The sequence below is a fragment of the Nomascus leucogenys genome, chromosome 22a (genome assembly GCF_006542625.1).
Source record: "Nomascus leucogenys isolate Asia chromosome 22a, Asia_NLE_v1, whole genome shotgun sequence".
Taxonomy (NCBI): domain Eukaryota; kingdom Metazoa; phylum Chordata; class Mammalia; order Primates; family Hylobatidae; genus Nomascus; species Nomascus leucogenys.
In genome coordinates, this window is record NC_044402.1 from 69,963,638 (window position 1) to 69,978,844 (window position 15,207).

General features: G+C 39.6%; 1 protein-coding gene across 1 annotated transcript in view; it reads right to left on the bottom strand.

Annotated features, from left to right (window-relative positions):
- The window catches only part of CCDC173 (coiled-coil domain containing 173), a 53,312-nt gene extending 38,382 nt beyond the window's left edge, over positions 1-14,930 (bottom strand). Inside the window, exons 1-2 of the mRNA XM_003254228.2 lie at positions 14,813-14,930; positions 1,240-1,466 (exon numbers count right to left, since the gene is read on the bottom strand). Coding sequence (XP_003254276.1) covers positions 1,240-1,466; positions 14,813-14,879 — 294 coding nt within the window. The 5' untranslated portion in view covers positions 14,880-14,930. The remainder of the gene's footprint in view (positions 1-1,239; positions 1,467-14,812) is intronic.
- Positions 14,931-15,207: the final 277 nt, after the last annotated feature.

Here is a 15,207-nt window from a genome sequence, read left to right on the forward strand (position 1 = left end):
AGTGACAACAGGCAGTATTTGGTGAAATCTAAAATTTTAAAACTTCTAAAAGAAAACATAGGAGAAAATCTTTGTGACATTAGATTAGGTAAAGATTTCTTGGATAAGCCACTAAAACAATGACATATACAAGAAAAATTGATAAACCATACTTCACTAAAAGTAAAAACTTTTGCTTTTCAAAAGACACAGTAAGGAAATGAAAAGTCAAGATATAGAGTGGGAGAAGATATTTTCAAGTCAAATATCTAATAATGAATTTGTATTTGGAATATAGTTTAAAAATTATCTAAGCTCAACAATAAAACTAATTTTAAAATGGGAAAAATATTTGAATGGATATATTACCAAAGAAGATATACTGGTAGAAAATAAGTTCAGGAAGAGATACTCAACATCATTTTTACTTAGAGAAATTCAAATTAAAACTATAATGAGATATTTCACACCTATTAGAATGTTTATAATTAAAAAGACCAACTATACCAAGTGTTGTTGAGGATGGAGAGGAAATAAAACTCTCAAAGATTACTATTGGGAATGCAAAATTACAGCTACTTTGGATAACAGTTTGGAAGTTTCTTACAAAGTTAAGTATACACCTATCATAAAAGACAGCTATTCTACACAAAGATATTTACTAAGAGAAATGGAAGCATACGTCCATACATAGACTTATATGTGAATGTTCATAGCAGCTTTGTTTGTAATAGCCAAAAAGGGAAACAGCTCAAATGTCGACGTTTCATTGATGTCAACCATCAAAAAGTGACCAAATAAACAAACTGTGGTATATCCATACAATGGAATACTATTCAGCAATAAAAATTAACAATTGATACCTACAACATGAATGAATCTCAAAGTAATTGTGTTGAATGAAATCTGTAATAGGAAGCAGATTAGTGGTTACCTAAGGATCTGGAGGAGGAGCAGGGAGGAATGAGAGGGAATAAAACAGGTCATGAGGAAATTCTGGGGTGAAGAACATGTTCATTATCCTAATAGTAATGATAGTTTTGGGGGTTTATACATATGTCAAAATTAGAGGATTGTATATTTCAAATATGTCCAATTCATTGTATATCACTTATACCTAAATAACACTGTTGAAAATACGTTTCAATGCATTTTTATGAAATTTTACATGTAAAAATATTTATAAAAAGAAGCATAAGAGTACTAAGAAACAAGAGTAAGTCTTCAGTGCATGTGTACTCCTGGATGGTTAATACTTACTGCATATGTATTAGTCCAATGTTTTACCACTTCTTGAGATCGCAAATGCATTTCTTTCTTTGCCTTTCTTTCTGCACGGAGGCATGCTGCTTCTCTTGTCAACCTGTCAAGGCTATCTTGAATCCTTTTCCACTCATTGTGTGGAATTATGGTGACCTGCTGGAGATCTACTTTGCTAGGTAGAAGAGGCAGATAGAGAACTTGATCTTCTTCAGAGTTTCTTATTTCTAATAAATTGTAAAAAATGATTATTAAAGACTTACAGGAACAGTTTAAGTGATATTTGTCTCAGAAGTTCTGATATTGGCATGATAACTGGAAATTATTTCAAATACTTAATTTACTCTTGTTATCCTAAGAACAGCTATGATTAAGTGAAAAAAAAATACAAGGCCTTGAAATCGGAAAGCATATATTTGAGTCCTTGCTTAATCACTTCCTTACTGTGTAAACTTGGGCAAGTCATTTAACTTTTTGGAATCTCAGTATCCTCATCTTTAAAATAAAGATCTCCTAGTAATACCTATCCCAACAGCTTGTTATAAAAGTATTTTTCAAAGTTAACAAAGTGGCAGTTTATAAATGGATAACTTTGTAGGTGTTCATCTTTTGGGGTTGTAGGCATTATGACTGACTCTATTCAACCTCTTCCACTGAGCAGCAGCAACATAATTTGGAGAACTCACTACAGTCCCAGGGTGGGCCTAATTGGTTTAAGAACACTTGTATCTCCATTGTCAATCATTATTTCTTTAAAAAGCAAAGAAACAGGACAAAAGGTTTACTTGCAACTTTTAGAAAAGTTCTTCCTTGTTCTTCTGGGAGAGACATCCGAAAGACTCTCAAGCTAAGTACGAACAAGGAAGAAAGAAAGATAGATAAACAGCTACGACCACAAGAGAAACCAGCCTTGAATGAAGCTATTGTTGCAAAGAAGCTGTTACTGCAAAGAAGAAACAACGGGAGAATCTGAGGCAATGATGATCTCATTATTCTGCTAATCAACTCAACCTGAAGCCTGGAGTTCCTGTTATAAAGTTAAAAAAATGTCCTTATTTTTGAAGATGATTGAGTTGGGTGTTCCATTATATGAATTCAAAGCATCCTAAATGACACAGTGGAACTCATAACAGATCTCCTTGGAAAAACGGTCCTACCCTTTTAATCGATGAAGGTTCTTAATTATTAACAGCCAAACTACTCTAACTAGTTAAAGCAGAAAAGGAATTAATTAAAGGGCATTAAGTAATGGACTCAATCTCCTAGAGAGCCATAGTCATCCTTATAAGCTATATATGCAAGACATCATACAAACCACATCATGAGGCTCCAGTGAGGCCCCATGGCAACTGGCTTTGTGTAGGCATCTCAACTTGCCCCATTTACAACTTGCCCCACTGGATACCATATACTTGAATACTTGAATCCTCACCACTGCTGCCTCTGAAATTGGTACTCTGTTGTTGCCATTTTCTACACACACACACACACACACACACACACACACACACACAAACTGATTCAACATGCTGTTTGCTTCCTTATATTGCTCTCTTCAGAATATAAATCTGGCATATGTAAAATTGATTGGCTTAGTCTTTGTCCCATGCTTGCACTTTAACTGTAAGGGCGGCTGAAAAAGTGAATTCTGCCTTCTATCTTAAGGAGGTAAGACATCAAAGGAAGGAAATTCACCAAAATAGGAAAGGCATTTGAACAATGATGGGTGGCCACAGGCATAACAAAGGTAGGACAGCAGAGTGGGTAAGAGTGTGGATTCTGGAGTCAGACTACCTGAACTTTTTCTGAACATACCATATATTAACTATATGAATCTAGATAAAATTATTTAACCCTTCTGAATCTGTTTCCTTAATTGCAAAATGGGGTCATTAACAGTATCTATTGTATGTGAAGAATTTAAGACTAGCGCCTGGTACATAATATGTTCTCAACAAATATTAGCTATTATTATTTTTACTATTAGTATGAGGAGAAGAATGAAACAAGTAGAGAGAAAGGCAGAAGCAAGAAAATCACATCGTTCCAGAAAGAGAAAGATACTGAAAGAAAAGCCGTTAGGACCAAATAAAGTCTTCTTGGGGTTTAAATTAAGGCAGGTAGAGGTGAGAACTTGGTGACTAAACTAAAGTGTGAGTTTACAACCACAGGCACTATCTTGCCTACCACATACCAAACCTCTGCATGCAGAATAAAGCCAAACAAAGCTGACTTTATCATGACTCTTTAGTTGCAAAGAGTATCATCATGACTCTTTAGTTGCAAATGACTAATCTAACTCACAGTAGATACAATAAAAAGGAGAATATTGTGTGTCCCGTATCTGGGGATTGCGGTGTAACTTGATTCAGAACACTGTTCTACTTAAGAGTCATGACCAATACATCCTTACAGCCTTGTAACAAATTTCCTTTATTTTGCCTAAACCAGCTCAACTTGGCTTGTGTTACTTGCAATCAGAAGCTAATCAAACAACGGTCTCTAAGTTAAACCATCTGCCTTTTGATTAACAAATTGCTAGGCATGTTAATATCTTTGTCTGACCCAAGATTCATTCTAAACTTAATTCACTAAAATTCTAAAGAGGGTCAGTATAGCACATGGCCTATTCTGGCAGGAGATGCTCTCCACAAAGTATACAGTGGTAAGTGGGCCTTCGCAGCGGTGGCAGGAGAGCAGGATGTTAGAAAGCTATGCAGTGCAAAGTGTGATCCCTCCTCTTTGACATCTCAAATCTTTAGTAGAGTAACCGTTCACAGGATGTTTTATTCAAGTAGATCTTTTCATGGACTCTGACACAGGAACAAACAAAGAGAACAACCACAAATGTGGGAATAGAGTTGGGTAACCACAAAGAAAAAAAAGCCCACAGAAAGCTTGGGAAAGGCTTTTTACTATCTCGGGCCACTGAAGTTGGGGCAAGTTCCCCATATCTTTGAAGATCAGGAGAGCCCTGGTTGAGATCAGAGCTATAGATGATTTCACATATCCCCACTTTAATCCACTGGTTGATGTAAAATTTAGCTCTTAGAGGGCAATCTTACTTCCAAGATTCCTACCCCACAGTAGCTCTCATACAATGTCAGTAGAGGCTGTTAGAGAAGTTGAAGAAGGGCAGGCCACAGTTGAATGAAGGGACATGAAAGACAGAGACAGATGGACAGAGAGAAATATAAATAGGCAGACTCGCAAGCAGGAGAGAAGGGACAAAAACAGTGGCAAGTTACCTAAAAGTGTCTAAAATCAGTCCATGTGCCTGCCATATTGACACATTTTCCATGGATTAGATCATCTTTTTATTGAGTTATAATACACATAAAAATCCACCACTGTAAAGAGTAGCATTCAATGGTTTTTACTCTATTCTCAAAGCTGGGCAACTATCACTACTATCTAATTCAGAACATTTTCATCACTCCAGAAGGAAACTCTGTATGCATTAGCAGTCCTCTCCTCCTCATAGCTCCTGGCAACCACTAATCTACTTTCTGGCTCTACGGATTTGCCCATTCGAGACATTTCATGTGCATGGAATCATACAGTATGTGGCATTTTATATCTGGCTTCTTTCACTCAAATAATGTTTTCAAGGTTCATTCACATTGTAGAATGTATCAATACTTGATTCCTTTTTGTTGTTGTTGTTGTTGTCATTGAGATGAGTCTGTCTCCATCGCCCAGGCTGGAGTGCGGTGGCGCAATCTCAGCTCACTGCAACCTCCATCTCCCGGGCTCAAGCAATTATCCTGCCTAGCCTCCCAAGTACCTGGGACTACAGTCGTGCACCACCATGCCCAGCTAATTTTTTTTTGTATTTTTAGTAGAATGGGGTTTCACTGTGTTGGCCAGGCTGGTCTCAAACTCCTAGCCTCAAGTGATCCACCTGCCTTGGCCTCCCAAAGTGCTGAGATTACAGGTGTGAGCCACCACACCTGGCCCTAATTCCTTTTTATGGCTGAGTAATATTCCATTCTATAGATGTAGCACATTTTGTTTATCCATTCTTCAGTTGATGGACATTAGGGGTGCTTCCATCTTTTGACTATTATGAATAATTCTGTTATGAACATTCACAGGTTTTTGTGTGGACATATGTTTTTCGTTATCTTTGGTATATGCTTAGGAACAAAATTATAATTCCATATTTAACATTTTGAGAAAGTACCAAATTGTTTTTCAAAGTAGCTGTACTATTTTACATTTCCACTAACAACATACGAAGGTTTCAATTTCTCCACATCCTTCCCAACAGTTATTACTGTCCCTTTATTTTTTCACTCATCCTAGTGGGTGGGAAGTAGTATCTCACTGTAGTGTTGATTTGTATTTCTATAATAGCTAATGAAGTTGAGCATCATTTCATGTGCTTATTGGCTGTTTGTACATCTTGCTTGGAGAAATATCAGTTCAAATCATTTGTCCCTTTTTAAAAATGGGCTCTTTCTATTGTTGAGTTGTAAGAATTCTTTATAATCTGGATTATAGGTCCTTAGCATATATATAATTTACAAATATCTTCTCCCATTCGGTGGATGTATTTGCACTTTTTGATAGTGTTCTTTGATGTATTAATACTAAAGTTTTTAATTTTGATGAAGGCCAAATCTATTTTTCTTGGGTTGATTGTGCTTTTGGTGTCATATCTAAGAAATTGTTGCCTAATTCAAGATAATAAAGATGTATATCTAAGTTTTCTTCTAATAGTTTTATAGTTCTAGCTTTTATATTTAGTTATATGATTCATTTCAAACTAATATTTGTATGTGGTGTGAGGTGTCTATAAATTTGGGAGTCAAAATTCATTATTTTGCATATGGATATCCACTTATCCCAGCACCATTTGTTAAAAATTCTACTCTTTCCCCACTGCATTAACATTCTTGTCAAAACCCACTTAGTATAGATGTATGGGTTTATTTCATTATTTCTATTACACTCATCTATATGTCTTTCCTTAAGCCAACACCACAATCTCTTGGTGACTGTAGTTTTTTTTTTTATTGTTTTTAGAAACAGGGTCTCTCTATGTAGCCCTGGCTGGAGTGCAGTGGCTATTCATAAGCACAACCATTGTGCACTACACCCTCGAACTCCTGGTCTCCAGTGATCCTTCTGGCCACAACCACCTGAGTAGCTGGGACTATAGGTGCACATTCCTATGTCCAGCCAATGAGTGTAGCTTTGTAGTAAGTCTTAATATCATGAAGTGTGAGTCCTCCTACTTATTAATATTTCTTCTGATTCAAAATTGTTTTAGCTATTCTATTGTCCTTTTCATTTCCATATGAATTCTAAGATCAGCTTGTCAATATCAACAAAAAAGCCAAGTAGAATTTTGATAGGAATTGTGTTGAATGTGTAGATCAATTTGGGAAGTATTGCCATCTGTCTTAGTCCATTTTCTGTTGCTAAAACAGAATATCTGAAACTAGATAATTTATAAAGAAAAGGATTTTATTTCTTATAATTATAGAGGCTGAGAAGTGCAAGGTTGAGGGGCTGCATTTAGTGAGAGCTTTCTTGCTGGTAAGGTCTCTCTGCAGAGTCTGGAAGTAATGCAGGGCATCATATGGCAAGGGGGCTGAGGATGCTAGCTCAGATCTCTCTTCCTCTTCTTATGAAGCCAACAGTCCCACTTCCAGCATAGGCCATTAATCCATTCACAGCAAGACCCCATTTCTAATCCATTCATGAGAGCAGATCCCTCATGACCCAATCACTTCTTAAAGGCCCCACCTCTCAATACTGTCATTTTGGGAATTAATTTTCAACATGAGTTTTGAAGGGGACAAATATTCAAACCATCTTAACAATACTAAATCTCCCAGCCCATTAACATGAAATGTGTATTAGTCTATTTTCATGCTGCTGATAAAGACATATCCTAGACTGGGGAGAAAAAAAAGGTTTAGTTGGACTTACAGTTCCACATGGCTGGGGAGGCCTCAGAATCATGGTGAGAGGCAAAAGGCACTTCTTACATGGTGGCAGCAAGAGAAAACGAGGAAGAAGCAAAAGTGGAAAGCCCTGATAATCCCATCAGTTCTCATGAGACGTATTCACTATTATAAAAATGGCATGGTAAAGACCAGCCCCCATGATTCAATTACCTCTTCCTGGGTCCCTCCCACAACATGTAGGAATTCTGGGAGATACAACTCAAGTTGAGATTTGGGTGGGGACACAGCCAAACCATATCGTTCTGCCCCTGGCCCCCTCTAAATCTCATGTCCTCGCATTTCAAAACCAATCACGCCTTCACAACAGTCCCCCAAAGTCTTAACTCATTTCAGCATTAACCCAAAAGTCCATAGTCCAAAGTCTCATCTGAGACCAGGCAAGTCCCTTCTGCCTATGAGCCTGTAAAATCAAAAGCAAGCTAGTTACTTCCTAGATACGATGGGGGTACAGGTATTGGGTAAATACAGCCATTCCAAATGGGAGACATTGGCCAAAACAAAGGGGCTACAGGACCCATGCAAGTCCAAAATCCAGCAGGACAATCAAATTTTAAAGCTCCAAAATGATCTCCTTTGACTCTAGGTCTCACATTCAGGTCACGCTGATGCAAAAGGTGGGTTCCCATGGTCTTTAACAGTTCTGCCCCCGTGGCCTTGCAGGGTACAGCCTCCCTCCTGGCTGCTTTCACAGACTGGCATTGAGTGTCTGCGGCTTTTCCAGGCACATGGTGCAAGCTGTCAGTGGATCTACCATGCTGGGGTCTGAAGGACGGTGGCCCTCTTCTCACAGCTCCACTAGATAATGCCCCATTAGGGACTCTACATGGGAGCTCCGACCCCACAATTCCCTTCCGCATTGCCCTAGCAGAGGTTCTCCATGAGGGCCCTGCCTCTGCAGCAAACTTTTGCCTGGGCATCCAGGCATTTCCATACATCTTCTAAAATCTAGGTGGAGGTTCCCAAACCTCAATTCCTGACTTCTGTGCACGCACAGGCTCAACACCATGTGGAAGCTGCCAAGGCTTGGGGCTTCCACCCTCTGAAGCCACAGCATGAGCTCTACATTGGCCCCTTTCAGCCATGGCTGGAGCAGCTGGGACACAGGGCACCAAGTCTATAGGCTGCACACAGCACAGGGACCCTGGGCCTGGCCCATAAAACCATTTTTTCCTCCTGGATCTCTGGGCCTGTGACAGGAGGGGCTGCTGTGAAGGTCTCCAACATGGCCTGGAGACATTTTCCCCATGGTCCTGGGGATTAACATTAGGCTCCTTGATGCTTATGCAGATTTCTGCAGCTGGCTTGAATTTCTCCCCAGAAAATTGGTTTTTCTTTTCTATTGCATAGTCAGGCTACAAATTTTCTGAATTTTTATGCTGTTTCCCTTTTAAAACTGAATGCCCTTAACAGTACCCAACTCACCTCTTGAATGCTTTGCTGCTTAGATATTTCTTCTGCCAGATCAGGCTACAAAGTTTCTTTTCTTTTTTTTTTTTATTTGAGACGGAGTCTCACTCTGTCACCCAGGCTGGAGTGCAGTGGCACAATCTCAGCTCACTGCAAGCCCCGCCTCCCGGGTTCACGCCATTCTCCTGCCTCAGCCTCCCGAGTAGCTTGGGACTACAGGGGCCCGCCACCGCGCCCAGCTGATTTTTTGTATTTTTAGTAGAGATGGGGTTTCACCATGGTCTCGATCTCCTGACCTCATGATCCGCCTGCCTCAACCTCCCAAAGTGCTGGGATTACAGGCGTGAGCCACCGTGCCTGGCCCAGGCTACAAATTTTCTGAATTTTTATGCTGTTTCCCTTTTAAAACTGAATGCCCTTAACAGTACCCAACTCAACTCTTGAATGCTTTGCTGCTTAGAAATTTCTTCTGCCAGATACCCTAAATCATCTTTCTCAAAGTTCCACAAATCTCTAGGGCAGAGGTAAAATGATGCTAGTCTTTTTGCTAAAACATAGCAAGAATCACCTTTACTCCAGTTTCCAAAAAGTTCCTCATCTCCATCTGAGACCATCTCAGCCTGGATTTTATTGTCCATGTTGCTATCAGCATTTTGGTCAAAGTCATTCAACAAGTCCCTAGGAAGTTCCAAACTTTCCTACATTTTCCTGTCTTCTTCTGAGCTCTTCAAACTGTTCCAATCTCTGCCTGTTACCCAGTGCCAAAGTCGCTTCCACATTTTCAGTTAGCTTTTCAGCAATGCCCCACTCTGCTGGTACCAATTTACTGTATTAATCCGTTTTCACACTGCTGATAAAGACATACCCACGACTTGGAAAAAGAGGTTTAGTTAGACTTATAGTTCCACATGGCTGGGGAGGCCTCAGAATCACGGCAGGAGTTGAAAGACACTTCTTACATGGTGGTGGCAAAAGAAAATGAGGAAGAAGCAAAAGTGGAAATCCTTGATAAACCCATTGATCTCATAAGACTTAATTACTATCACAAGAATAGCACGGGAAAGACTGGCCCCCATGATTCAATTATCTCCCCCTGGGTCCCTCCCACAACTCATGGGAATTTTGGGAGATACAATTCAAGTTAAGATTTGGGTCAGGACACATCCAAACTATATCAAGATGTCTTTCCATTTATTTATATCTTTAATTTTTTCGATGTTTTGTAGTTTTTTAAAAGGCAAATTTTTGCTTATTCCTAAGTATTTTTCCTTAGAAAGAAAAACTTTTCCTAAGTATTTTGGTGCTATTGTAAATGGAATTGCTTTCTTAAGTTCATTATCAGATTGTTCATTGCAAGTGTACAGAAATACAATTTTGTAAATTGATCATCTTTCAATGCCACTAAACTTCATTAAATCTTATAATTGTTTAGTACATTCTTTAGGATTTTTAATATAGAATATCATGTCATCTGTGAATATAGAAAGTTTTATTTCTTCCTTTCCAATCTGGATGGCCTTTTGTTTTGCTTGCCTAAATGCCATGGCTAGAATTTCCAGTGTGATGTTAAACAGAAGTGATGAAAGCAGGCATACTTGTCTTTTCCTGATCAGGCTTTCAGGCTATCACCATTAACTACGATGTTAGCTATGGGCTTTTCATAGGTCCCCTTCATCAGGTTAAGAAAATTCCCTTCTATTCCTAGTTTGTTGTTTTTATCATAAATGGATGTTAGATTTGTCAAATGTTTTTTCTATTAGGATAATCATGTAGTTTTGTTCTTTATTCTATTTATACAGTGTACTACATTAATTGTTTTTAAACCAACCTTGCATTCTTGGGATAAATACCACTTGGTCATAGTATATAATAATTTTTTATATGTTGTTGGATTTGGTTTGCTAGTATTTTATTTAATTAATTAACTTATTTTTTGAGATGAGGTCTTGCTATGTTGCCCAGGCTGGAGTGCAGTGGCTATTTACAAGTGTGACCATAGCACATTACAGCCTCAAATTCCTGGCCTCAAGTGGTCCTCCCACTTCAGCCTCCCAAGTAGCTGGGAGGCGTGTGCCACATCTAGCTGACGTGCTAAAACTATGTTGAAGATTTTTGCATCTCTATTCATAAAGGATAATGATCTATAGTTTTCTTGTGATATCTTTGTCTGATGTTGGTATCAGGGTAATACTGCCCTTACAGAATGAGTTGGAAAGTGCTCCTTCTTCTTATTTTTTAAAAAGTTTTTGAAGGATTTGTGTTAATATTTCATTAAACATTTAGTAGAATTAACCAATGAAGCCATCTGGTCCCCAGGTTTTCTTTGTGAGAATTTTTTCAATTAATAATTGAAGGTGGGATCACCTGAGGTCAGGAGTTTGAGACACGCCTGGCCAACATGGCAAAACCCCGTCTCTACTAAAAGTACAAAAATTAACCAGGTGTGGTGGCGGGTGCCTGTAATCCAGCTACTCAGGAGGCTGAGGCAGGAGAATCACTTGAACCTGGGAGGCGGAGGTTGCAGTGAGCCGAGATTATGCCACTGCACTCCAGCCTGGGTGACAAGAGCAAGACTCTGTCTCAAAAAAAAAAAAAAAAAAGAATTCTTGAAGACTTTTTCTTTCAGTACTTTGAATATATCAGCCTGCTGCCCCTGGACTCCATAATTTCTTACAAGAAATTTGTTGTTAATCTTATTGAGGATTACTTTTATGTAATGTCATTTCTCTTTTGTGCTTTCAAGATTTTCTCTGTCTTTAGCTTTCAATACTTTGATCATGATGTGTACAGCTGTTGATCTCTTTGAGTTGAGTTTACCATACTTGGAGGATCACTGAGCCTTTTGATTGTGTAATGTTTTTCATCAAATTTGGAAAGCTTTTGGCCATTAATTCTTCAATTTTTTTTACCCCTTTCTCTGTTCTTTTCCTTCCAGAACTCAAGTTACATTTATGTTGGCATATTTGCTGGTGCCCTACATTTCTCTGAAGATCTGCTCATTTTTCTTCATTCTTTTATCTTTTTTCTTTCTCATTATTCTGAGACTGAATAATCTCAATTGACTTATCTTCAAGTTCACTGATTATTTCTTCTGCAAGTTCAAATCTGCTATTGATCCCTCTAGTGAATTTTTTAATTCAGTTATTGTGCTTTTCAACTCCAACATTTCTGTTCAGTTGCTTTTTATAATTTTTTAAAATATTCATTGATATCCTCTATTTGGTAAGACAACATTCTTAATACTTTTCTATAGTTCTTTAGACTTTTGTTTTAGTTCTTTAAATATATTTACAATAGCTATAAATTTACGAAAGTTTGTATCTAGTAAATCCAACATCTGGGCTTACAACAACTGCAACTACACAGTTTTAGGTCAGTTGGGAGGCGGTCTCTGATTTCCTATCTTTTCTCCACCCCTACTTCTGTAGACATCCTCCCCGTCACTTCCACTCCCCCTTTCCCTCTTCCACCCATTCAACTGAGCACAAAACAGCCAGACTTCCACAGAGCCAAAACATGATTATTGAGGATGCTTTCAACTTGGTGGAGTCCATTTCAAAGACACTTTCTATTGAAACCTTTTTCTTGTGTTTGGGTCGTACTTTATTTCATCTTTCATAATTTTTATTAAAAACTGTACATATATGTGTCAACTATGGAAGTCAGATTTCCACATACACCCAAAGTTTCTTATTCCTGCTGCTGTTGTTTGTTTCACGACTTCTCTGAACCAATTCTGTAGTCTGTATTCTTTGTCACATGTGGCCACTGTAGTCACTGGAGTCGCTGGTTTGCTTAGTGGTCAGCTAATAACTAGACAGACATATCTTTGGATGACTGGAACTAACAAGTCTCCCAGTCTTTGCCAAAGGACTGTCTATGAGTATTAAGGCATGCCTTCAATGCTCAGGCAGGCAATTTACAACTCCATCTTAGCCTTTACTTCTTTCTTAAACAGAGTCTCAAGGTAAGTCATAGGTGAGAGACATTTTCAGGTCTTTCCTGGGCATGTACGTAGCTCTATGCATGCATTTGGCCTTCTAGATTCCCAGGAATATGTCAGGAGCTTTCCAAAGCCCCCTATGGATATATCACTTCCCAACTGATCCTTTTAAGTTTTTCAGTCAGCTTGTTATTTGCCTCCCAACTGTATCACTGCCTGCCTATTTCATGCTGTTATAACAGAATACCTGAGACTGGGTAATTCATAAGGAATAGAAATTTATTGGCTCATGGTTCTGGAGGCTGAGAAAGCCAGTATCAAGGTGCCAGCATCTGGCAGGGGCCTTCTTGCCGCATCATAACATGATGGAAAGCATTACATGGCAAAAGAGCAAAGAGAGGGTAACAGACACACACACACACACACACCACACACACACATACACAGAGAGACAGAGAGAGAGAGAAGAAGAGGGCCAACTTTCCCACTTTTATAATGAACCCACTCCCCAGATAATGGCATTAATCCCTTTACTCTGCCCTCATGGCCTGTCACCTCTTATTAGTCCCTACCTTCCAACATTTTTACATTGGGGATTAAGTTCCCACACATGCTTTTTAGAGGACACATTCATACTACAGCACTGCCTCTGACAGCTATGATATTTAAAATTGCCACTGATCATTTGACAAACATACTTGGCGAGTTTGAAGTCAGACTAAATAACAATAAGCCTCATGAGTGAGATTTTCCAAGGAATTATCAGACATGTCAAATAATAACAGTTGTCTGGCTTTGGAGTGGGTCAAATTCTGTTTTGTCCTCTCTACAAGTTGGTAAGTCACTATTTTTCACTGTGATTGCTGTGGTTATCTAGGCTGCCATGGGGCTGGGAGAAAAGTATAGGACTATGGCAAGTTAAAATGCCTAAAACCTTGCTGTTGTTACAAAAATCCAGCTGTTTTTCTTTAGTAAACACTCCACAGATTGTTGCAAGCCTTTTTTTAATTTCCAGAGTTCTGAAAAAGTCGATATTGATGATTTTTGCCATTGTTCTTGTTGATTTTGTGGAGGAGAGGATTTCAGGCATAGATCATATTTCACCATTCTGGCTGATGTCACCCCACTAAATCTTTACAAATTATTTGTTTTACAAATAGCTGCACACATCTCTGAACCTCTCTCCTACTTAGCCTTCCCCTAAAAATGGACATTAAAATTTAGCAGTGAGGCTCAGATGGAAGCTTTTGAGCTAGCTGCCACAAAACATTATTTAACAACTATTAGGTAAATCTAAACCAGGTAGTGCAGAAATGCATATGCAGGAAAGTGAATATGTGGGAGTAATTGTGCTTTTCCAATACTTGCCATGTTGGTACTGTTTCTTTCCTTTTACATGGCAAAAGTCCGCTGCTAACCTCATAAAACCTCCACTGCATAAATATCCACTAGTGAAGAATGACTCGCTCTCACTCTGCGTCTGGTGCAGGGGGCACTATTGCTACAGAAGCTCGGGCAATGACATGAAGATACTTCAAATTGTCAAAGTTCTAGTTGTCACCATGACAACATTAATTGCTAATTTACAGACGTAAGAAACTGTCGTAGCTAGAATTGATAGAGTTCTTTAGAAGTCTATTTCTATTCCAAAATCAAATCGTTATAACAGGTCATCTGAATTACAATACTTTATGTCGCACGATTTTTTTTTAACTCTCTGAAAGCATTTGACTTAGAGAGAGACCTTATCTTTACTTTAGAGAGGAGGAAATGGAGATATTTCCTTCAGAGACTTTTAGTAAAGACCAATCAGCAGGTTTGCAGAAGAGATGACTAAAGAGATGACTTATATTTCCAAGGGATATTTCAATTCAATCAGTGAATAACAAACTTTAAGCGTGCAGGAAATTTAAGAAAGCCCAGACTCTCAGAGCTGCAGCTGCACAGTTTTAGGTCAGCTAGGGGTGAGGGGTCTCTGATTTCCTATCTTTTCTCCACCCCTATTTCTGTAAACATTCTCCCACCCACTTCCATTCTCCGTTTCCCTCCTTCACCCCCATTCACTTGAGGGCAAGACGGCCTAACTTCACATAGAACCCAAAGATGCTTATTGAGGATGCTTTCGACTTGGTGGAGTCCATTTCAAAAGGCAACTGAAGCCCTCATTCGGCATCCTCGCCTCTCAGTCCATGCCGGGGGTCCAGAAACAATCACTGTTCCTGGATAGGTCAATTTAGCTCACCTGTACTTTCCTTCGCCTGTCCACAGCGCCGTCGAAACCGTACCAGCATCTCTGACGAGGTGGCCATGGTGCTCCTAGATCTGGAAAAGTGACTGTGGCGCCAAGCGCCGCGGACTGCAGCGGGCAGAGTTGTTACTCGAACCACGCGGTTGCTTGGCAACGCCGCCGGAAGTGACGCCAGCCGTCGCCGAGGAACAAGCAAGGCGCTGCAGTTGGCGGTCAGGCTAGAGAAGAGAGGCGCCTGCGCCTGTGGGCTGGACTTGTAAGTGGGGCTGCCCAGCGGGCAGGCGTGGGGCGAGGCCAAAGGACTGAACTCGCAGGAGCGTCACGGGCGCCGGGGCGGCTGCCGACGGCGGGCCTGGGTCAGTGAGAAGCCCGTGGGCCCCCGCCCTGCC